At 44.7% G+C, this 25175-nt stretch overlaps 1 protein-coding gene across 4 annotated transcripts in view; it reads left to right on the forward strand.

Annotated features, from left to right (window-relative positions):
• tox2 (TOX high mobility group box family member 2) overlaps positions 1 to 25175 on the forward strand; it is a 342562-nt gene that overhangs the window by 196158 nt on the left and 121229 nt on the right. For all 4 annotated transcript variants that reach the window (XM_061889367.1, XM_061889359.1, XM_061889350.1 and 1 more), the window contains exon 3: positions 2885 to 2947. In XM_061889367.1, coding sequence (XP_061745351.1) covers positions 2885 to 2947 — 63 coding nt within the window. The remainder of the gene's footprint in view (positions 1 to 2884; positions 2948 to 25175) is intronic.

A 25175-nucleotide genomic window follows, 5' to 3' on the forward strand; every position in this document is an offset into this window, starting at 1 on the left:
GGTGAAGCAATCTCGTGGAATGTTTGTCCCGTCCGTCTGTGTGTCAGACCGCGGCCTCCGGCTGCGACCCCGGTGTTAATCGCACAACAGCATAAGACACCGCAAGCTCGGCCGCCGCTTTCACACCGCGACTCTTCACACTCACTTCTCACAAGGTTTTACGCACCTAAACGCTCACCCACTCGTTCGTTTTTTGTTGTTTTTTTTCCCGTTTTTTTTCACCCCAACCTCAAACCGTCAGCCTAAGTCTTGCCGATAGCGTTCGATTCCCTGAATCGGCACGGTTGCCCTCTTGTGATGGATATGGCAAAAGTGCAAAAAAAAAAAAAAAAAGTGTCAGGCTGGTTGCAATTTTTTTTGCCGTTTGCCTCTCCAGGGTGAGAACTTGGCAAGTTGTTTTGCTGTCATGGAAGCTTCCCAGTCCAGTTTGCTCGTTATTATTGTGCGATATTGGTATAGTGGTTTAATTGTGATGCCTCGGAGCGAGAATATTTCAGGTTTGGCCTCCTGCCATAGTCCAAAAACATGAATGTTAGTTTCCTTGAGCACTTGGAATTACATTACTCTACTCCCTACTGACCTGTTTCCACTGGCAAAATAGGGTTTTCCAGGTAAAACTGATGCTTTCTCATTGGTTTGCATCTCATCGAGCTGGACGCAGTCTTACTTGGAGGGGAGGAAACAGGTGGTAAGCTGTGGAGTCCCCCAAGGCAGTATACTAGGACCTTTACTGTTCCTAATATACGTAAATGACATTGTTCCTGTTTGCGGATGACTTGGCCCTGCTGGTATCCGGCAAGGACAAGTCACACAGGTGGAACAAATGGAACTCCTTAATATTTGCACCTGGCTCGCTGACAACAAGCTATCCATACACTTAGGTAAAACGGAATCCATCCTATTTGGGTCCCATATCAACCTTAAGAAAGTCAGTGACTTCACTATAAAAGTGGGTGACATTGTTATCACCAGGAAAGATGAGATCCCCTACCTAAGGGTCCCATTCCAGAGGCTAATCTTTCCTGTGATAAAATGACAACCAAGGTAATCAAAAAGGTCAACCACATGCATGTACAGTAGATGGCAGTATCGTCCTGTTTAAGAGTGTCACAACGTTGCTGTTTATGGCAGACGAAAACGTGACTGCTGTTGTTGTGTGTTGTTACCGCGCTGGGAGGACGTTAATGAAACTGCCTGACAATAAACCCACACAAGAAATCAAGAACTCGCTCTAGATCATTCTGCAGTTATAACGTCATTGGGCAGACACGCTGTTTTTACTGTGGGAAAACGGACGTGAAAACAGGCTTTCCTCACTCAGGTCCGCCTGAATTTCGGGAGATTTTCGGTAGAAAATTTGTCCCGGGAGGTTTTCGAGAAAGGCGCTGAATTTCGGGAGGGTTGGCAAGTATGTGGCCCTGGGCTGAGGTGGCGACTTGTCCAGGGCGTACCCCGCCTTCCGCCTTATTGTATGTCACAAAAAGAACGTTATATCCCAGGGGTAGGGAACCTATGGCTCTAGAGCCAGATGTGGCTCTTTTGATGACTGGATCTGGTTCTCGGATAAATCTGAGCTAACACTGCTTAACACAATAAGTAATGACTAATTCCACTTGTAATCAAAGTGTTAAAAGTAACGTTCAAAATATTAAACATGGCCCTAGTGTGTGAATGTGAGTGTGAATGTTGTCTGTCTATCTGTGTTGGCCCTGCGATGAGGTGGCGACTTGTCCAGGGTGTACCCCGCCTTCCGCCCGATTGTAGCTGAGATAGGCGCCAGCGCCCCCCGCGACCCCGAAAGGTAATAAGCCGTAGAAAATGGATGGATGGATATTAAACATGCTCATGCATTTGAATCCATCCTTTTTTCTACCGCACTTTATTTATTATTTTTTTTTTAGAGCTTGCCCTCCTGGCGGTTCTTCAGACCACCAAGCACTGACATGAAAGCCTGTTTCGGGGTTACGCTACTTTTTTTTATTTTTCAATTAGTCTCTCTGTTGCTTTCCAGCAATTGTCTTTTTCTCTTTCGTTCTCGCTCGCACTCTGGCTCCAGCCCCAACCCCGTCTCTCCTCCTGGCTGATGCTTATAACAGAGCGACAGGTGATTAGATAACAAGGCCCAGGTGGGTTGTCTACGCACCTGTCGCTGATTTCGAGGCCGGTCCTGGCAGACCCTGCTTCGCTGCAGGCCCGCAGGCCACGCCCCCTCCACAGTTAGCTTCAGAATATCAATGTTATTACAAAGAATGAGAGACCTATTACACTCTAGTAATGTTGGTCTTACTTAAAAATGCACGTATTTAAGTGTGTTCACTGTTGAAAAAAAACTTATATGGCTCTTAGAGAAATACATTTTAAAATATTCGGATTCTTGGCTCTCTTAGCCAAAAAAAGGTTCCCGACCCCTGTTATATCCCATCCTCGGTGCTTGCGGCCTTGCCGGGGTCTCCGCTTTCAATGCACGCTCGGGGGAAACGAAGTGAGAAAAGACTCGGCGAAGGGAGTTAAACGGTCCGCCGCTGAGCGAGGCCGTTTGCTTATCACCCTGTTATACGTTTGTCACCTTGTAACTGGCGTGGAATCACACGGCTCACGCAGTTTGACGCCGCAGGCAAGCTGAGAGGGAAAGTGTGACTTACAGCGGCTTTGACAAGGCCTAATTATGCGTGTCTCTAATGAACTGTAATTACTGACACGCACCAGAGCGTGGAGGTCTGTAAGCCAAGGACTTGTAGTCATTAGGCTGCTGTGTTCTATTGTCTCTGCAACTGACTGACTGGGGAGCTGTTTGCGGTCCCTGTTAGCCTCACCGCGTCTAATTGTTTCCTCGTTTCTTAAACCCCCCCCACCCCCCCCTCTCTCCCCGCCCCCTCTGCTGCAGTTTGATGGTGACAACATGTACATGAATGAAAACAACCACGAGTTCCTCCCGCCCACCCAGCAGGTGAGTTACGGTCTTTTCCGTCGTCTCTCTGGATGTCTGTAACGGTCTGGTATTTGCTCACATTTTGTTAGAACATGTGCATATTTCCCGCTGTAACACAACACCACACACTGGTACGGCCAACACACTTGAATTACAAGTCTCTGCGGTCGCTCCACAGTGTTGTGTGTCTCTGTTTTTAGAAGATGGAGTACCGGCCTTCATATCAGGCTGTCTTTATATTTAGTTTTTAAACTGCAATTTACTCCCACTATGTTGTAATTTGTAGTATATTATCGACAATTAAAGAGTCCTAGCCTATATTTGCAACTATTCTAGTTTGGTTACGTTTTAGTTTTTTTTCCTCTGCATTTTTCTTTGTGTAGTATTTCCTGTCAGCGCTCTTATTTTTTCTGTTTCCTGTGTTTTCTCCCTGAGCGCTGTGGTTGATTGGCACCTGGCCACACCTGGTGTCAATCAGCCCGATTCCTAATTAGACCTGTCTTCCCATCCAGTCAGTGCTGGATTTATGTCGATGTCACTTCCGTATTGTCGCTCCTGTCGTGTCGTTTCATTGCAGCGTAGTGATAAGCTATATTTTGGTATCTCTTTGTAGTTTAAATGATAAATGGTAAATGGGTTGTACTTGTATAGCGCTTTTCTACCTTCAAGGTACTCAAAGCGCTTTGACACTACTTCCACATTTACCCATTCACACACACATTCACACACTGATGGAGGGAGCTGCCATGCAAGGCGCCAACCAGCACCCATCAGGAGCAAGGGTGAAGTGTCTTGCTCAGGACACAACGGACGTGACGAGGTTGGTTCTAGGTGGGATATGAACCAGTGACCCTCGGGTTGCGCACGGCCACTCTCCCACTGCGCCACGCCGTCCCTCAGCCAGTTTACTGTCTTTTTTGTTTTGTATTCAGTCTACAAGTAACGACCTCTGTTTTCCTGCTCGCTGCCCGCTAGGTTCCACGCTAGGCCCTTTTTGTTTTCTAGCTCTCATGCTAGCTCTTTTAGTTTTGTTATCCGCCTCCTGCGCGCTTTTTGTAGTACCCCTTTTGTTCTTGTTCTAGTATTTTAATTAAAACATGTTTACCTGCAAAATGCCTGCCTCCTTCTCTGCATCTTGGGGTTCGTCACCAACTAATTCGGACATATTCAGGCTTTTGTACAGTTGTGATTACAAGTTGTAAAGAACATGATGTCATGGCTGTCTTGACTTCCCAATCATTTCTACAACTCTTTGTTTTTTTTGTGATTGAGTGATTGGAGCACATACTTGTTGGTCATAAAAAACATTCATGAAGTTTGGTTCTTTTATGAATTTATTATGGGTCTAATGGAAATGTGGGCAAATCTGCCGGGGTCAAAAGTATACATACAGCTATGTAAATATTTGCTTACATGTCCCTTGGCAAGTTTCACTGCAATAAGGCGCTTTTGGTAGCCATCTACAAGCTTCTGCTTGAATTTTTGACCACTCCTCTTGACAAAATTGGTGCAGTTCAGCCAAATATGTTGGTTTTCTGACATTGACTTGTTTCTTCAGCATTGTCCACACGTTTAAGTCAGGACTTTGGGAAGGTTATTTTTAAAACTTAATTCTAGCCTGATGTAGCCATTCCTTTACCACTTTTGACGTGTGTTTGGGGTCATTGTCCTGTTGGAACACCCACTGAGCCCAAGACCCAACCTCTGGGCTAAAGGTTTAAGGTAATCCTCCTTTTTCATTGTCCCATTTAAAGCGCCAGTTCCATTGGCAGCAAAACAGGCCCTGTACATAATACCACCACCACCACCATGCTTGACGGTGGGCATGGTGTTCTCAGGATTAAAGGCCTCACCTTTTCTCCTCCAAAGATATTGTTGGGTATTGTGGCCAAACAGCAACATTTTTGTTTCATCTGACCACAGAACTTTCCAGAACATTCCTCCAGAAGGTCTTATCTTTGTCCATGTGATGTCAGATGAAACAAAAATTGAGCTGTGTGGCCACAATACCCAACAATATTAAGTATATTTATATACAGTATATAATACCTATAGTTAGCAATTAATGCAGATTCCTCCTTTTTATTGATTGATTCATTCTGATGCTTCCTCCTCTGCTGTCAGATTTAATGGTGCAGGTGTTTTTTGCAGAACCTTAAAGGGGAACATTATCACAATTTCAAAAGGGTTAAAAACAATAAAAACCAGTTCCCAGTGGCTCGTTGTATTTTTTGAAGTTTTTTACAACATTTTACCGGTTCCGGAATATCCCTAAATAAAGCTTTAAAGTGCCTTATTTTTGCTATCTTCGAAACCACTATCCATTTCCCTGTGACGTCATACAGTGCTGCTAATACAAACAACATGGCGGTTACCACAGCAAGATATAGCGACATTAGCTCGGATTCAGACTCGGATTTCAGCGGCTTAAGCGATTCAACAGATTACGCATGTATTGAAACTGATGGTCGGAGTATGGAGGCAGATAGCGAAAACCAAATTGAAGAAGAAACTGAAGCTATTGAGCGAATAGCTATTGACGCTATACGGTCATAGCGTGGGTGTACCTAGTGAAGTGGCCCATAGCATGGCTGCCTTATTAGCATCGCCGGTAAAATGTGCGGACCAAACGATCAGGATTTTCGCATCTTGTGACACTGGAGCAACTTAAATCCGTCGATTGGTAAGTGTTTGTTTCGCATTAAATGTGGGTATCTAGTTTCAAATGTACATACAGCTAGTGTAAATAGCATGTTATATTCGATTAGCGTAGCGTGTTAGCATCGATTAGCTGGCAGTCATGCCGTGACCAAATATGTCTGATTAGCACATAAGTCAACAACATCAACAAAACTCACCTTTGTGATTTCGTTGACTTAATCGTTGCAAATGCATCTGCAGGTTATCCATACATCTCTGTGCCATGTCTGTCTTAGCATCGCCGGTCAAATGTGCAGACACTCTGGTACATTCAATGGGGGTCTGGCGGTAGATTTCTTGCCAGTGGTGCAACTTGAATCCCTCCCTGTTAGTGTTGTTACACCCTCCGACAACACGCCGACGAGGCATGATGTCTCCAAAGTTCCAAAAAATAGTCGAAAAAACTGAAAATAACAGAGCTGAGACCCGGTGTTTGTAATGTGAAAATGAAAATGGCGGGTGTATTACCTCGGTGACGTCACGCTCTGACGTCATCGCTAAAAGACCGATAAACAGAAAGGCGTTTAATTAGCCAAAATTCACCCATTTAGAGTTCGGAAATCGGTTAACAAAAAATACATGGTCTTTTTTCTGCAACATCAAGGTATATATTGATGCTTGCATAGGTTTGGTGATAATGTTCCCCTTTAAGCAGCTGCTTTAGTTTTAATAACCAGTGGGGAAACCATTGTAATGTTCAAATTCACTACATTCAAAGTCACCAGAAAGCCCAGCGTAAAGCCCTCCTGTACCTCAGTTGGGAGTGATGTGGGTCTTATTGCAGAGGATTTACCACAGGGGTGTCAAACTCAAATACAGAGTGGGCCAAAATTTAAAACTGAACGAAGCCGCGGGCCGAGGTTGAACAAATTAATCCTTTAATAGGGACCCAAACAAATTTTGCATTGAATATTCACCAAGCAAGGCTTATATAACTTTATAGTGACATGCAAAATCGAGGTTTAAATAATGATAATTAAAAAATATCAATGGCATATCAAATAAAATAAAAATACAAATTGAATGCCTCTTTTCGGCGGCGGGTTTGAGTTGGGGCGGGGTTTGGTGTATAATGTAGCGTCCCTGAAGAGTTAGTGATGCAAGGGGTTCTGGGTATTTGTTCGGTTGTGTTTATGTTGTGTAACGGTGCAGATGGTCTCCCGAAATGTGTTTGTCATTCTTGTTTGCTGTGGGTTCACAGTGTGGCGTATATTTGTAACAGTGTTAACGTTGTTTATACGGCCACCCTCAGTGTGACCTGTATGGCTGTTGACCAAGTATGCCTTGCATACACTTGTGTGTGTGTACGAGCCGCATATATTATGCGAGTGGGCCGGCACGCTGTTTGTATGAAGGAAAAGAAGACGTGGCGACATGTAGAGAACGCCAAAAGCAGTGCTTTTACGGCCCGCCCCCAATATTATTGGAAATCGGGAGAAATTCGGGAGGGGCACTGAACCTCGGGAGTCTCCCGGGAAAATCGGGAGGGTTGACGAGTATGAGTATTAGTGGTGGTACAGCGGCGGGCCAGCTCTAATGTTAATTCGATATTGCCTAAAGGGCCAAATGAAATTACACGGGCCAGAGTTTGACACCCATGATTTACCAGGTTAAAAACGAGGTGACGTGCAGGTTCTCTCCTCTGCATTGCATGGCCGCCCTGCCGGCGAGAGAGAAAGTGCAGCACAGCTGGTGTTGAAAGACTGGGAGAACATATGGTTGTGTTTGGACGGACAGATTTGGAGAGTTTGGGGAATAAGCCCATTTGACATACACGGGGGAGCGGGGAATTTGTCTCTGTCAATTGTAATTATCAGAGCCCCAGCCACAGGCTACAGTAGCTTTATGTTTCTGTTGAATGAGCTTTTTTTTTTTTTTTTTTTTTTTTTTGTGTGCTTAATTTCTTAATGTGCCGCTTTATTAAAGCATGGCTGGGAGCCCAGAATGAGACAAGAGAGCTGCTCATGTGGCTTTTTGTGCATGATTTATAAAGTCAATTTAGACATCTCTGGTAATAAATATGGATGTCAGTGAGTGTTGTTGTTTTTTTTTTTTGTTGGGGGAGAGCGCTGTTATCCCACACGTTCCCCTTGGCTGTCAAAGAACTCTTAAGATCCAGTGCTTTGGATTCCGGCCGCATACTTTTTTTTTTTTTTCTACTGCACTTGTGACTGACTGATTACAAGATGTGCTGATGTGCCGGTGAATGGAGAACACGTGGCAAATGTTGCAAAAGGGGGGCTGCTAAAGCACTGATAGCACCTCAGTAGAAGCATTTAAGTCTCACCTTAAAACTCATTTGTATACTCTAGCCTTTAAATAGACTCCCTTTTTAGACCAGTTGATCTGCCCTTTCTTTTCTTTTTCTTCTATGTCCCACTCTCCCTTGTGGAGGGGTCCGGTCCGATCCGGTGGCCATGTACTGCTTGCCTGTGTATCGGCTGGGGACATCTCTGCGCTGCTGATCCGCCTCCGCTTGGGATGGTTTCCTGCTGGCTCCGCTGTGAACGGGACTCTCGCTGCTGTGTTGGATCCATTGTGGATTGAACGTTCACAGTATCATGTTAGACCCGCTCGACATCCATTGCTTTCCTCCTCTCCAAGGTTCTCATAGTCATCATTGTCACCGACGTCCCACTGGGTCATTATTGTCACCGATGTCCCACTGGGTGTGAGTTTTCCTTGCCCTTATGTGGGCCTACCGAAGATGTTGTGGTGGTTTGTGCAGCCCTTTGAGACACTAGTGATTTAGGGCTATATAAGTAAACATTAATTGATTGATTGATTGATAGGACCAAGCAGGAGTTTGTGTTTATTATTTAATTCCGATGACCTCAAATGTAACATGTGTCTCGCACCATTTCTTCCATCCATCCATCCATCCATTTTCTACCGCTTATTCCCTTTTGGGGTCGCGGGGGGCGCTGGCGCCTATCTCAGCTACAATCGGGCGGAAGGCGGGGTACACCCTAGACAAGTCGCTACCTCATCGCAGGGCCCCCATTTCTTCTACCAATGCTTTTATCTCACAGTTAAATGTCAGATTAGGCCTGGTGGGTTTAAAAAAAATAAATAAAAATGAGTCGGGCACATACTTGCCAACCTTGAGACCTCCGATTTCGGGAGGTGGGGGGGTGGGGGCGTGGTTAAGAGGGGAGCAGTGTAATTCACCAACTTGAGTATTTCATATATATTCCATATATATTTCATACATGTATATATATTAGAGATGCGCGGATGGGCAATTATATCACCCGCAACCGCATCACCAAAGTCGTCATCCGTACCCGCCCGCCAACCGCCCGCTGAAATACATCAGAGGTCAGCCGCCTTTACCACTCACAGAGCTATTTAAACCTGTTTCACAGAGTAATGAAGACAATTGGAGCCGCTAACGTTCTCGCGACTATCCAATAGCGTTCATCCTGATGACAAGAATATGGGCGTGCTGTGAAGCTATTGCCTTTGATGCCTTCAACAACATGTACACACCGATTGTTAGTCCGGCAACATGTTGTGTGCAGCTTCCGCAATCACGCGTACAAGATTGAAAGGCATACTGGGTGATACAGAGTACACTGATGGTTGTGATATAAACAACCTTTAACACTTACTAATATGCGCCAGGCTGGGAAGCCACACCAAACAAGATTGACAAAAAGATTTTAGGAGAACATCCTCACAGTAACACAACATAAACGCAACACAACAAATACCCAGAATCCTTTGTATCCATGACACTACCTGAATATATTTTACACCCCCGCGCCCCCAACCCCGCCCACTTTACCGACGCAATGGGGGGGGGGGGGGGGAAGGGGGTGGCGGGGTTTGCTGCTAGCGGTTCGCGGATGAGACCGCAAACCGCGCATCTCTAATATATATATATATATGAAATACTTGACTTTCAGTGAATTCTAGCTACATATATTTATTTTATCATATTTATAGAAAAAAAAGGAATAGTTTAATTTCCGACGGTACCTATCAAATACACAGTAATAAAAACACACTTGTTCTACTAACTGTACTCTGCGTGCTGGTTACTAAAAAAAACAAAAAAACAACACTTACCTTTCACTATTTGAGTAACCTTTGTTCTGCCATTTGCGTACTGGCGAGCGATCTCCGAATCCGGGAACACATCCTTCACAGATTTGTTGTAGACATCCGCAAAAGAGAACGGGATGTTGCTTCCAGCTATCAGCATAGCTGGTGGGTGCTACTCTACCCACCTCTGCCAGCAACACCCGCTTCCAGCCTCTTTAAGAAGCTCATAGTGGACAGTTTACTTGCAGTGACATTTTTATTATTATTTTTTGGCCACTTTTTGTAGTGCAGGGGTCACCAACGCGGTGCCCGCGGGCACCAGGTAGACCGTAAGGACCAGATGAGTTACCCGCTAGGATGTTCTAAAAATAACTCAAATAGCAGCACTTACCAGTGAGCTCCCTCTATTTTTTAAATAGTATTTATTTACTAGCAAGCTGGTTTCGCTTTGCTCGACATTTTTAATTCCAAGAGAGACAAAACTCAAATAGAATTTGAAAATCCAACAAAATATTTTAAAGACTTGGTCTTTACTTGTTTAAATACATTCATTTATTTATTTATTTTTACTTTTGTGACGCTTGTGTGGCATTGTAATGCCGGATTGGTTCTTCCGGGGATGCGTCGAAGCGATGAACACAACAAGGTAAGTTATAAATGGATTTATTAAATAATAAAAGGCTAGGAACAAAAACACTGCTGTAAAGAGAAGGCAAACCAAAAACAGAAAAACAATTCCTCAGCATGTGAGCTGGAATAAACAAATGGCTTAGCGTAAAAGCTAGCGAGAATATACATACAAAGATGAAGGTCGAGAGTCGTCACTGTTGCGCGTGGGCAAATTAGGATCCGAGGAAGACTGAACAGAAAAGGCTGGCTTATAAAGGAGGGTGATTAGCTGAAGCAGGTGTGCGGTACGAGTGTAGCAGGTGAACTAATGAGTAACCAGAGTGATGGGCAAAACAGGAAATAAACGGGTCAGACTGAGAATGAAACAAAAATGGAAATAACAAACATGTGAAGATCTGAGCAGCAGATCGCAACAGTATTCCCCCCCAACAAAAGACAGATACCAGATGTCTCAAAAACACAAACAAAAACTTGAACCCCCTCCCCAAAACCAGAAAGTCCACAAACGAAGGGAGGGCGGAGGGAGGCCACGGTGGAGGGTCGCCAGATCGCATGTCCCCGAATCCACCGAGGACACATCATGTGGCGGCGGCGGGTGGAACGCTGCTGCCGAAAAAGTTTTGGCGGGCGACCTCGAAAAGGCCACATTAGTGGCCGCCTCGCAGGATGAGGTGCCCGGCGAGGCGGACGACCCGGGCACGGCCACATCCGTGGCCGACATGGAGGAGGGAGTGTCTGGCGAGGAGGATGACCTCGCAGAGGCCACTCCCGTGGTCGACGTGGTGGACGACGCCTCAGCACCGAAATCCCAGCAGGCTTGGAAGCAGCAGACGAGGGTGCGGGGACTGCAGCCAAAGCAGGCCCGAGTGCAGCTGGCGAGGATGATGCGGGTGCTGCAGCCGCAGGAGTCGTCGGAGGCGGCCTGGGAGCCGCAGGAGTCGTCGGAGGCGGCCTGGGAGCCGCAGGAGTCGTCGGAGGCGGCCTGGGAGCCGCAGGAGTCGTCGGAGGCGGCCTGGGAGCCGCAGGAGTCGTCGGAGGCGGCCTGGGAGCCGCAGGAGTCGTCGTCTGATGCGTGGAAGCCGCAGAAGGCGTCGTCGGAGGCGTGGAAGCCGCAGTTGTCATCAGCGTAGAAGCAAACGGCGACGTCGTAGAGGCAGGCGTATTAGTCGTCGGCAGTGCTTGGCGGCGTGGAGCTGGTACCGGCGCTTGGCGGCGTGGAGCTGGTACCGGCGCTTGGCGGCGTGGAGCTGGTACCGGCGCTTGGCGGCGTGGAGCTGGTACTGGAGTAGGCTCCAGCCCTGTCGACACAGTTGTAGGCTCCAGCCCCGTTGTCGACGTTGGTGTGGGCTCCAGCCCCGTCGTCGACACTGGTGCTGGAGTAGGCTCCAGCTCTGGAGCTGGTACTGGAGTGGGCTCCAGCTCTGGAGCTGGTACTGGAGTGGGCTCCAGCTCTGGAGCTGGTACTGGAGTGGGCTCCAGCTTTGGAGCTGTTGCTGGAGTGAGATCCAGGCTAAAGTCTGTAACTGGTATGAGAACCAGTTCTGGGTCGGAGGCTGGTGTGAGAACCAGGTGGGAGTCTAGTGCTGGCTTGAGAACCAGGCTAGAAACATTTTCTGGTGTGAAAACCAGGCGAGAGTCTAATTCTGGCTTGAAAACCAGGCGAGAGTCATGTGCTGGTGTGAGAACCAGACTGGGAGCAGTGCAGAACACCGGTGGTGGAGGACGTGCTGGAGGTAATGACCTCGCGAGTCCGAACACCGGTGGAGGAGGTCTACAAGGCCGTTGAGACTTGGCCGGGGGAAAAACAGGTGGAGGAGGTCTACAAGGCCGTTGAGATTTGGCCGGGGGAAAATCAGGTAGAGGAGGTCTACAAGGCCGTTGAGACTTGGCCGGGGGAAAAACAGGTGGAGGAGGTCTACAAGGCCGTTGAGACTTGGTCAGGGGAAAAACAGGTGGAGGAGGTCTACATGGTGGCTGTGGTTTAGAGGGTAGTATCTGTGCTACCTCCGTAGCACAGCTATAGGTCATAGCCCCTTCCTCCAGACGGGGATCCCAGACCCGTTCCCTATGGTCAGGGACTGACCTTAAGGGAGGGTGGTGGGAGGCTTGGAGGCGGGCCGACTCCTCCCCTTTAATTTGTCCAGAATTTCCTTTAGAAAAGGGAGGAAACACCTTGGACTTGGCCGGAGAATGAGGTTTTAAAGGAGGTGTAGGAGAAAAACTAGGTGACTGAGGTTGACTAGAATAATAAGAAAAAATATCCTGATAATTCTGTATCTTGTCATGAATGTTATTGATATTCAAAAAAGGTTGGGAATGAGAATTACTGTCCACAATATAAAAATCTTCTGAAAAAATGTCATCAACAGAGGCCGGTGTTGCGTCACCGGTGGGCGTTCCCCAATTGACGTCATCGCTTGTGTCAGAAAAAGTGTCATGGCAGCTTAAGGAATGATTTGAAAAAAAACAAGCAGGATTACCGGTAATGACGGGTGAATCCTGGACGGGGTGAAACTTGCTGTGTCCATGGAGAGGAATAAGTGGTGCTGGAACATTACTGCCGTGCGGGGGACCTCTCCACTGGACCCCCCGCCTCTTCGGGGCAGCGCGAACGGCTTCGGAGGGGACTTCAGGCCCACAGTCAAGTCTTTCCTGCTCCCAAGCCACGAGCTCCAACCACAAACCCAAGTCGAAGGGTTCCTCCCGTGGTTTCGACGCGGAAAAACATTTTGATGCTCGGATCCTACTGTGACGCTTGTGTGGCATTGTAATGCCGGATTGGTTCTTCCGGGGATGCGTCGAAGCGATGAACACAACAAGGTAAGTTATAAATGGATTTATTAAATAATAAAAGGCTAGGAACAAAAACACTGCTGTAAAGAGAAGGCAAACCAAAAACAGAAAAACAATTCCTCAGCATGTGAGCTGGAATAAACAAATGGCTTAGCGTAAAAGCTAGCGAGAATATACATACAAAGATGAAGGTCGAGAGTCGTCACTGTTGCGCGTGGGCAAATTAGGATCCGAGGAAGACTGAACAGAAAAGGCTGGCTTATAAAGGAGGGTGATTAGCTGAAGCAGGTGTGCGGTACGAGTGTAGCAGGTGAACTAATGAGTAACCAGAGTGATGGGCAAAACAGGAAATAAACGGGTCAGACTGAGAATGAAACAAAAATGGAAATAACAAACATGTGAAGATCTGAGCAGCAGATCGCAACAACTTTGTTTCTTATAACTTTCAGAAAGACAATTTTAGAGAAAAAATACAACCTTAAAAATTATTTTATGATTTTTAAACACATACACCTTTTTACCTTTTAAATTCCTTCCTCTTCTATCCTGACAATTTAAATCAATGTTCAATTAAATTAATTGTTTTTAATGTAAAGAATAATAAATACATTTTAATTTAATTCTTCATTTTAGCTTCTGTTTTTTCGACGAAGAATATTTGTGAAATATTTTTTTTAACTTATTATGATTCAAATAAAATAAAAATATTCTGGAAAATCTAGAAAATCCGTTGAATCAAATTTAAATCTTATTTCAAAGTCTTTTGAATTTCTTTAAAATGTTTTGTTCTGGAAAATCTAGACGAAATAATGATTTGTCTTTGTTAGAAATATAGCTTGGTCCAATTTGTTATATATTCTAACAAAGTGCAGCTTGGATTTTAACCTATTTAAAACATGTCATTAAAATTATAAAATTACTAATGATCTTCCATAAAAAAATGTTTTTTATTTTTTCAAAAAGATTCGAATTAGCTAGTTTTTCTCTGTTTTTTCGGTTGAATTTTGTATTTTAAAGAGTCGAAATTGAAGTTAACTATGTTCCAAAATAAAATTTTCATTTTTTTCCTGTTTTCTCCTCTTTTAAACCGTTCAGTTTAATGTTTTTTTCATCTTTTATTCTCTACAAAAAACCTTCCGTAAAAGGAAAAAAAATGTAAGACGGAATGATCGACAAAAATACCAATTTTTTTATACATATAGATTTATTTATTAAAGGTAAATTGAGCAAATTGGCTATTTCTGGCTATTTTTTTAAGTGTGTATCAAACTTGTAGCCCTTTCGCATTAATCAGTACCCAAGAAGTAGTTCTTGGTTTCAAAAAGGTTGCTGACCCCTCAGCTGAATTTCTCTTGCAGATAGCGAGCGGATGAGATTGTGTCGATGCCGTCAAACTAGGAAAAGAAACTTCCTCCATCAGCACTTTTTACCTTGACGACTCTTTTATTTTTTGCTTTGATGTCCTTCTCCCCTGACTTATGAATCCATTTAAGAAAGCTGTTTGAGAGAAATATGTCACACACGGACGGGAGGGGAGGGGGGAATGAGCAAATGGAATGAAGGGAGGGGCCTAAGCGAGATGGAGGAATGGCACAGGGGAATAATTCAGCTAATGGAATGACTGTTTGGATATTCAGCAGAAATCGGGACGGAGATTATGATCTCGCAATTAGCGTAACAAGGTTTTATTGATTGGCTGCCGCCGTGGCGTCCCGTGCTGCCAAAACGCCGCATGTGGTTTTAGCATGCGCGACGTGGCGTGTTTAAGCCAGTCAGCCACACTCGCTCCCAGTTACCATCCACTCGGCTCGCAGCATCAAAGCAGGAACGTTATGGATTGCCGAGTTGAAAGGAGCTCATTTGCATATTTCTTTTACTTTTAAGTCCAAGCGTTGCCCTCCATTCCCCCATGAAGTGAAAATGCAGGTATGAAAAGAAACATCTGCTGGTGAATGAGTTGCTTTTTCTTTTTTTTCCTTTTTTTTGCATATTTATGTTTGATTCCATCAGCAGATTAGCCAAGACTTTGATGAACTTTTCTGTAAAACATGATGTTTCTGTGCTTTTTTTGTTTGTTTTTGTATTGTCTAGTTGTTGCAAAGCCACAATAGGTTTAGATTATCGTATTTCCTTGATTTGCCGCCAGCGCACTAATTAATTTAAAACCTCTTTTCACTCCTGCACTTACCAAAGGCATGCGTTAAAAGTAAGCATGCGCTAATTATTTTAAAACCTTTCCTCACTCCGGCGCTTACCAAAGGCATGCGGTAAAAGTAAGCATGCGCTATTTATTTCAAAACCTCTTCTCACGCCGGCGCTTACCAAAGGCATGCAGTAAAAGTAAGCATGCACTAATTTAAAACATCTTCTCACTCCGGCGCTTACCAAAGGCATGCGGTAAAAGTAAGCATGCGCTAATTATTTTAAAACCTCTTCTCACCCCGCCGCTTACCAAAGGCATGCGGTAAAAGTAAGCATGCGCTAATTGTTTTAAAACCTCTTCTCAGTCCGGTGCTTACCAAAGGCATGCGGTAAAAGTAAGCATGCGCCAATTATTTTAAAACCTCTTCTCACTCTGGCGCTTACCAAAGGCATGCGGTAAAAGTAAGCATGCGCTAATTATTTTAAAACATCTTCTCACTCCTGCGCTTACCAAAGGCATGCGGTAAAAGTAAGCATGCGCTAATTGTTTTAAAACTTCTCCCAACTCCTGCGCTTACCAAAGGCATGCGGTAAAAGTAAGCATGCGCTAATTATTTTAAAACATCTTCTCACTCCTGCGCTTACCAAAGGCATGCGGTAAAAGTAAGCACGCGCTAATTATTTTAAAACCTCTTCTCACTCCGGCGCTTACCAAAGGCATGTAGTAAAAGTAAGCATGCGCTAATTATTTTAAAACCTCTTCTCACTCCGGCGCTTACCAAAGGCATGCAGTAAAATTAAGCATGCGCTAATTATTGTAAAACCTCTTCTCACTCCGGCGTTTACCAAAGGCATGCGGTAAAAGTAAGCATGCACTAATTATTTTAAAACGTCTTCTCACTCCGGCGCTTACCAAAGGCATGCGGTAAAAGTAAGCATGCGCTATTTATTGTAAAACCTCTTCTCACGCCGGCGCTTACCAAAGGCATGCGGTAAAAGTAAGCATGCGCTAATTATTTTAAAACCTTTTCTCACTCCGGCGCTTACCAAAGGCATGCGGTAAAAGTAAGCATGCGCTAATTATTTTAAAACCTCTTCTCACGCTGGCGCTTACCAAAGGCATGCGGTAAAAGTAAGCATGCGCTAATTATTTTAAAACCTCTTCTCACTCCGGCGCTTACCAAAGGCATGCGGTAAAAGTAAGCATGCGCTAATTATTGTAAAACCTCGTCTCACTCCGGCGCTTACCAAAAGGCATGCAGTAAAAGTAAGCATGCGCTAATTATTTCAAAACTTCTTCTCACTCCGGCGCTTACCAATGGCATGCGGTAAATTTAGGCCTGCGCTTATAAATTTGAGTGTGATGTAAGGATACCATCATGAAAAGCACATTTAATTAAAAAAAAAACGTTAGTGTACGGGAGCCTGTAAATGTCAGGCTTGCCCCTGACATTTTGTCTATGTTTTATTTTTTTCCTCTGCATTTGTCTGTTTCCTGTGTTTAGTATTTCCTGTCTTTTAGTTCCTGTCAAGTGCGCTTAATTGGTCAGCTTCCTGTCTTGTTCCCTGAGTTCTGTGTTCCCCTTCGGCTGCGGCTGATTGGCATCTGGCCACACCCGTTGCCAATCAGCCCGCTCCTATTTGTACCTGCTTTGTCTTGTGTCAGTTGCTGGATCATTGTATTGCATTACATTGTCGTTGCCACATGTCACTCTTGCCGTGCTACCTGTTGTGTCATTTTGTTACGGCCCCTACCTCTCATGCATACACTTTGTCCTGGTCGTCGTAGCGGTAAGCTGTTTCTGTTAGCATTAGTTATTTCCAGTTTTTCTGTTTGCTATCCACTAGCTTCCATGCTAAATTGGGGCGGTTTAGCTCGGTTGGTAGAGCGGCCGTGCCAGCAACTGGAGGGTTGCAGGTTCGATTCCCGCTTCCGCCATCCTAGTCACTGCCGTTGTGTCCTTGGGCAAGACACTTTACCCACCTGCTCCCAGTGCCACCCACACTGGTTTGAATGCAACTTAGATATTGGGTTTCACAATGTAAAGCGCTTTGAGTCACTAGAGAAAAAGCGCTATATAAATATAATTCACTTAATTCACTTTTTTGGGCTTCACGGTGGCAGAGGGGTTAGTGCGTCTGCCTCACAATACGAAGTTCCTGCAGTCCTGGGTTCAAATCCAGGCTCGGGATCTTTCTGTGTGGAGTTTGCATGTTCTCCCCGTGAATGCGTGGGTTCCCTCCGGGTACTCCGGCTTCCTCCCACTTCCAAAGACATGCACCTGGGGATAGGTTGATTGGCAACACTAAAATTGGTCCTAATGTGTGAATGTGAGTGTTGTCTGTCTATCTGTGTTGGCCCTGCGATGAGGTGGCGACTTGTCCAGGGTGTACCCTGCCTTCCGCCCGATTGTAGCTGAGATAGGCGCCAGCGCCCCCCGCGATCCCGAAAGGGAATAAGCGGTAGAAAATGGATGGATGGGCACTTCACTTTTAGTTTTTCTAGCTCCCAGTGCTAGCTCCCTTAGTTGGTTTTTCCGCCCACGTGCGTGATTTTTCCAGTTTTTTCTGTTTGCTATCCACTAGCTTCCATGCTAAAGTTCCTTTTTGTTGTTCTAGCTCCCAGTGCTAGCTCCCTTAGTTGGTTTTTCCGCCCACGTGCGTGCTTTTTCCAGTTTTTTCTGTTTGCTATCCACTAGCTTCCTTGCTAAAGTTCCTTTTTGTTTTTTCTAGCTCCCAGTGCTTGCTCCCTTAGTTGGTTATCCCGCCCACATGCGTGCTTTTTGTGTGTTCTTGTTTAGTTTTAATTAAATCGTGTCTTCTTATCCAATGCCTGCCTCCATCTCTGCATCATGGGGTTCAACAACAAATAACCCTGACAGTAAAGGACTGTAATTTGACTTGGGGGGGGGATGCTCCAATTATTCACTATTTACCCAATAAATCTAGTCTAAGAGAAAGTGAGAGGAGACGACTTATATAGTTGACTATATACACCACATACACATACAATAACCAGGCAATAATAAACACATTAATTACACTCATACACTCGTCCCCACTCCCACGCTACCTCCCCAACTTCCCTCGCAGCAATGTAGCCACAGAAGCACACAACTAAACTCTTTATAACGTTCCACACTCGCTCTCCAAATAGTAAACAGTCAGAGGGGAGAGGGTGTCTTTAACAAACGTAACTAATACGTGACTAAACCTGCCGTTCGTGAAGTCCCTGTGCAGCAAACACACGTGTGAGCTGCGGTTAGAAACTGTCACTTCTAACACACTGAAATAGGAAGCTTACTGTGGTTATTTCTCTGAACTGCAACCGTGGTGAACTATCTCCCGTGTGGTATTAATGACCGACGCTACGTGGCTTGATGATGCCGGAGCTCTTTTAACACATTTCTTTAACGTGCCGGCGTAAAACAGAACTGCCCGTAACCATAGCAACCGGAAACCATAGCAACCGAAGCCATAGCAACGGTTAAACAACTTAAAGAAACACATTTTACCTTTCCGAACGACTCATAGGGAATAGAAATAAATAGTAAGGGACGGTGTGGCGCAGTGGGAGAGTGGCCGTGCGCAACCTGAGGGTCCCTGGTTCAAATCCCACCTAATACCAACCTCGTCATGTCCGTTGTGTCCTGAGCAAGACACTTCACCCTTGCTCCTGATGGGTGCTGGTTGGCGCCTTGCATGGCAGCTCCCTCCATCAGTGTGTGAATGTGTGTGTGAATGGGTAAATGTGGAAGTAGTGTCAAAGCGCTTTGAGTACCTTGAAGGTAGAAAAGCGCTATACAAGTACAACCCGTTTATCATTAAATAATAATTAAACCCCTTAACAGAAACGATCTACTATTTGTAGAACTAAAGCATGGATGTCAAACTCTGGCCCGCGGGCCATTTTTGGCCCTTGAGGTAATATCAAATTAACATTAGAGCTGGCCCGCCGGTATTATACAGCGGCCGTGTCGCTTTAACACCGCATTCACAGCTAATACTCATACTTGCTAACCCCCCCGGATTTTCCAAGGAGACTCCCAAATTTCAGTGCCCCTCACGAAAATCACAGGGGGCAACCCTGTATATCCATCCATTTTCTACCGCTTATTCCCTTTTTGGGGTCGCGGGGGGCGCTGGCGCCTATCTCAGCTACAATCGGGCGGAAGGCGGAGTACACCCTGGACAAGTCGCCACCTCATCGCAGGGCCAACACAGATAGACAGACAACATTCACACTCACATTCACACACTAGGGGCCAATTTAGTGTTGCCAATCAACCTATCCCCAGGTGCATGTCTTTGGAAGTGGGAGGAAGCCGGAGTACCCGGAGGGAACCCACGCAGTCACGGGGAGAACATGCAAACTCCACACAGAAAGATCCCGAGCCTGGATTTGAACCCAGGACTGCAGGACCTTCGTATTGTGAGGCATACGCACTAACCCCTCTGCCACCGTGAAGCCACAGGGGGCAACCATTCTCCCAAATTTCTCCCGATTCCCACCTGGACAACAATATTGGGGGCATGCCTTAAAGGCACTGCCTCAAGCATCGTCTAAAACCTTTTCGTCACGTCCGCTTTTCCTACGTAGAAACAGCCTGCCGGCCTAGTCACATGATATATGTGGCTTTTACACACACACGCTAATGCAATGCAAGCTTGGGCAACAGCCATACAGGTCACACTGAGGGTGGCCGTATAAACAACTTTAAGACTGTTCTGTTACAAATACGTGCCAGACTGTGAACCAACACTAAACGAGAATGACAAGCAGATTTCGGGAGAACATCCCCACTGTAACACAACATAAACACAACAGAACAAATACACAGAACCGCTTGCAGCACTACCTCTTCCTGGACGCTACAATATAAAAATGTATTATTAGCCTGTGGGAAAAGTTTATTTTGATATTTACCTGAGAAGGCTGCAAATAGAAAAGAAGCATTCAATTTCTATTGAAATTTAATATGATATGCCATTGCTATTTTTAAATTTTTAGTATTATTTGAAACTCGATTTTGCATGTCACTATAAAGTTATATAAGTCTCGCTTGTTCAATATTCAATGCAAAACGTGTTTGGGTCCCTATTAAAAGGTTAATTTGTTCAGTTTTAAATTTTGGCCCGCTCTGTATTTGAGTTTGACACGCCTGAACTAAAGGAACAATTAAATAAATGTGCAAACCTTCAGAACTGTTAATATGTAACATAAAAAATGCAGATGGCCTTAAAACGCCACAACACTCAGTCACCGTATGTAAGTACCCAAAATAAAGACTCAACATAAATATTAATTCAATCGGATCAGAAAAATTGGAGGAAACAGGATTAAAACCGAATGCTAACAGCCCATAGAAAGTACATGGGTACGGCTAGTAGCTGCTATCGGCAAACAAATTCACTTACCAACTCGGCTTAATATCTTAACATCGCCACACTCTCTCGTCCTAACTTGGGCCTGCTGGTTATAATTAGTTGTAAAATGTTGGATGGTTGTTTTTACGAGGCAAACGACAACTTTAAAACATACCGGCTTCAGATATCCCCAGGCTTAGCCACCGCCTCTGGCAGCCATCTTGGGACGCCGGATTCTATAGAGCGCGATAGGCTGCAGCGTGAGCGCCCGTGTTAAACTCGCGAGATTAAACGTGGAAACGGCGCAGGTAATATGAGGGGATGCCATGACAGGAAATATGGCTTATTTCCCACCCGTGTTACTCGTGACGTGACGAGTTTGACCCGGTGGTAAACCGAGGCATGCGCTAATTATTTTGCCAAACAACTTTGATCCCGTTCGTAATTTTAGGCATGCGCTAATTCTAAGCATGCGCTAATTATTTTGCAGAAAGAGTTTGACCTGGCGGAAAAACGAGGCATGCGGATAACATATAGTATGCGCCTGCCTTGAATTACTGCCGGGTCAAACTCGCTTCGCAAAATAATTAGCGCATGCTTAGTATTAGCGCATGATCAAACTCGTGACGTCACGAGTGACACTCCCCCTTTCATAATTTTCAAAAGGTAGGAGGCTGATTTCAATACCGGTAATTTGAAATTGCATAAAGGGAAGAAGATTCAGAGTTATTCAGTAGGATTTAAGGTCCAAGCTTACATCACACTCAAATTTTTACTGCAAGCCTTTGGTAAGTGCCGGAGTGAGAATAGGTTTTGAAATAATTAGCGCATGCTTACTTCTACCACATGCCTTTGGTAAGCGCAGGAGTGAGAAGAGGTTTTAAATTAATTAGCGCCAAGGAAATACGGTATATATATATATATATATATATATATATATATATATATATATATATATGTATATGTATATACACATTTTGGTGTCTTCAAAGTATGCATTTTCTTAACCAAAATAGGGACTTTTTGTCCCGATTTTTCCTATGTGTCCCTATGTTGGTTTCCATCCATTTCCTACCGCTTGGCCCTGCGATGGGGTGGCGACTTGTCCAGGGTGTACTCCGCCTTCCGCCCGAATAAAGCTGAGATAGGCTCCAGCACCCTTCACGACCCCGACAGGGACAAGCGGTAGAAAATGGATGAATGGATGGAATAACTTTTAGTTTTTTTCGTTGTTTTACTTTTGTAGCTGTATGTAGAAAAGGCCGGTTGCGTCAGCGCTGCTCTTTTAATGTATCTAATGTCCTTTTTGTTCTTTGACGTTTGATGTTTCCCTCTTACATGCGTTTGTGTGCTATGGCTATGAGGTTTTTTTTCTTCTCCTTGGCCTCAGTCTTGATAAAGGGGCGCCGGAAGTTTGCAGACCTGTTCTGTCTCCCTGTAATATATATATTTTATATAGCGAGACCACTTAAAAAGACAAATAATTTATTTGATATATATTTAAAAAAAACGTGATGCAAGATGCTGGCCAATGAAGGGCAATGGCCGACACAAACACAGTGGGGTCACCGTTTTGTTTCATTTCATCACTGGGGGGGATACAGCCGAGCCAAGTGGGGACCATGTTGCTACACTATTTGTCTATTAAAAAAAATATATATCTTTTAAATGGACATCCATCCATCCATCCATCCATTTTCTACCGCTTATTCCCTTTCGGGGTAGCGGGGGGCGCTGGCGCCTATCTCAGCTACAATCGGGCGGAAGGCAGGGTACACCCTGGACAAGTCGCCACCTCATCGCAGGGCCAACACAGATAGACAGACAACATTCACACTCACATTCCATGAGAGGTTGAAAGGTGGTGAACGAGGCCACAGAAAGAGAGAGAGAGGCTCCCATCCCTCCAAATATGCCTGCACATCTTTTTGCTTTGTCTCCCCTTCCCTGCGTTGTCAGCACACGGCTATAGAAATATTTTTGGCAGGCTGCGCCTTGTTTTCATTTTCACAAAAGATGTAAGTGGGGGTGGCAGAGGGGGGGAGGGAGGGACAGGGGGCAGTTTGTGGGAACGGCGAAAGTGTGAGGAAAGGAGGGCGAAGAAGAGGTAAGAAGTGGCGAGATCAACGCGCAAATGAGGCGAGTCGGGCAATGAGGGGCGAGAAATTGGGGTGATGAGGTAAAAAAAAAAAAGCGAGAGAATCAATAAGAGCAGGGGTGTCAAACTCATTTTAGATCAAAAATTGTACTCCCAAGTGGGCCGGACTGGTGAAATCACGGCACGATAACTTAAAAATAAAGACAACTTCGGATTGTTTTCTTTGTTTACAAATAGAACAAGCTAAAAATGTACAAATCATAATGTTATTGTTTTTTTTTTTACACGTACATGTTGCGGTTAATAGCCTTCTGAACATACTTTCTTATACTTTCTGAACAAATTACGTGACAAAGTTCACCAGTCAACTCATTGGTGTTCGTTTCCAATCGATCAAGGTAAAAAAATAATATCAAAATCAAATTACAGTCAGGACTCGGACAATGGGATAGTTTGTTTTTTCCAACGCAAAGGGAAATTTGCACGAGCCAGACATGAATTATTTATTACTAACAAACCACAAACCAAAGAAGCAGACAAAAGGCACGCACGAGGGCGGAGAACAAACTTGACTACAAAACAAAAGACTAGCACCAAGGCTATAAACTTTAAACCTGAAACAAAACACTTGCACTGTGGCATAAAGAAAACCAGCATGAAGGGGTTGAGGAATACGGAAAGTTGCCAAGGTTACCTGGTAACCGTGGCTTGAATAATAGGCTATGAAAATTAACAAACAGGTGTGAGGGCTGAGGACAGGGGCGTGACATGAGGGCCAGGTGAAAATTAATGAGTTGTCATGGTAGCAACACAAACCAGGGAGTGCAAAACAGGAACTGAGTGTCCAAAAAACAAAACATAACATGACCAAAACAACACATGATTTCCTGGGCGTGACAACTACAGGATGTTATTTATGTCATTTTCTCATTTTCCTCGACATGTGGTTTATATTTTTTTTTTACATGTGCAGCATCATCTACAAAGAGACAAATAATTGCTATTGCGACATGTAGTGGACGCATTTAAAAAAAGTTTCTTTCATTAAAAAAATGTTGGTTCATTTTTATACTTAGCAAACTCATCCCGCGGGCCGGATAAAACCTATTCGCGGGCCGTATATTTGGCACCCGTGGTCTAGACATACGTCACTCCTCCTTTACCCATTCGTTTAAAAGACGGAAGTGGATGCGAACGCCTGAGTGCCGCCAGAAAACTAAAAGAGGGAGAAAAAAGGCTATGTGCAATGATTGCTATCATGGCCGAAGCTCCAAAACAACCAAAGAAACGAAAAGTTTTGTCTGAGGAGACAAAAAAGCAAAAAAGGAGCCAAAGGACAGTAAAGGATCAACATTGTCTCAGCTTTCACTCGCTGGCGTGAGCTCAATGATGAGGTGATGATTTTCGGCCGATACTGCCTTGGCTCTGTTCCTGCTAAACTAGTCAGTGACTTTAGATGCTCAAACAAAAATGCTAATGCTAATGATAGCTATCGGAATTTTGTATGGTAGCAATAAATAGCCACCAGCTTAATAGTTTGCGGTTCCACAATACTTCCTTGGAAAAAAACTCTCCCGCCAGTCTTCCTTTCTTCGGACCTGCATCCGCCCCGATTAATTACTGGTAGTCGTGTCATGTTTGTAGGAAAATCCAAGATCATTTCTTGACATTGTATATTTAACGTCATCATAGCCATTACAGACGTTGTATTTGTTCCAATATTACAGCGGACGTTATGTCGGTTTGAGACTTCATGCGCTAGTCCTCATGGGAAAACCTGTTCGCGGGCCCGATCTGGCCTGCGGGCCATATATTTAACACCAGTGGTTTACGACATACGTCACTTTTCCTTTACCCGTTCGTTAAAAAGACGGAAGTGGAAGCAAGTGCATGCGAGCCGCCAGAAAACCAAGAGGGAGAACACCTATGTGCAATGATTGTTATTATGGCCGATGCTCCAAAACAACCAAAGAAACTAAAAGTTTTGTCTGAAAATCGGAGCCTAAGGACAGTCAAGGATCAACATTGTCCCGGCTTCCACTTGCTGGCGTGAGCTCAATGATGAGGAGGGATTTTCGGCCGATACTGCCTTGGCCCTGTTCCTGCTAAACGAGTCGGTGACTTTTGATGCTCAAACCAAAGTGCTAATGCTAAGAAGAATGGCTACCTGCAATGATTACTATCATAACCGAAGCTCCAAAACAACCAAAGAAACAAAAAGTTTTGTCTGAGGAGACAAAAAAGAAAACGGAGCCTAAGGACAGTCAAGGATCGACATTGTCCCGGCTTTCACTCGCTGGCATGAGCTCAATGATGAGGAGGGATTTTCGGCCGATGCTACCTTGGCTCTGTTCCTGCTAAACGAGTCAGTGACTTTTGATGCTCAAACCAAAATGCTAATGCTAAGAAGAACGCCTGCTTGCAATGATTGCTATCATTACCGAAGCTCCAAAACAACCAAAGAAA

This window comes from Nerophis ophidion, linkage group LG02 (assembly GCF_033978795.1).
Source record: "Nerophis ophidion isolate RoL-2023_Sa linkage group LG02, RoL_Noph_v1.0, whole genome shotgun sequence".
NCBI classification, from domain to species: domain Eukaryota; kingdom Metazoa; phylum Chordata; class Actinopteri; order Syngnathiformes; family Syngnathidae; genus Nerophis; species Nerophis ophidion.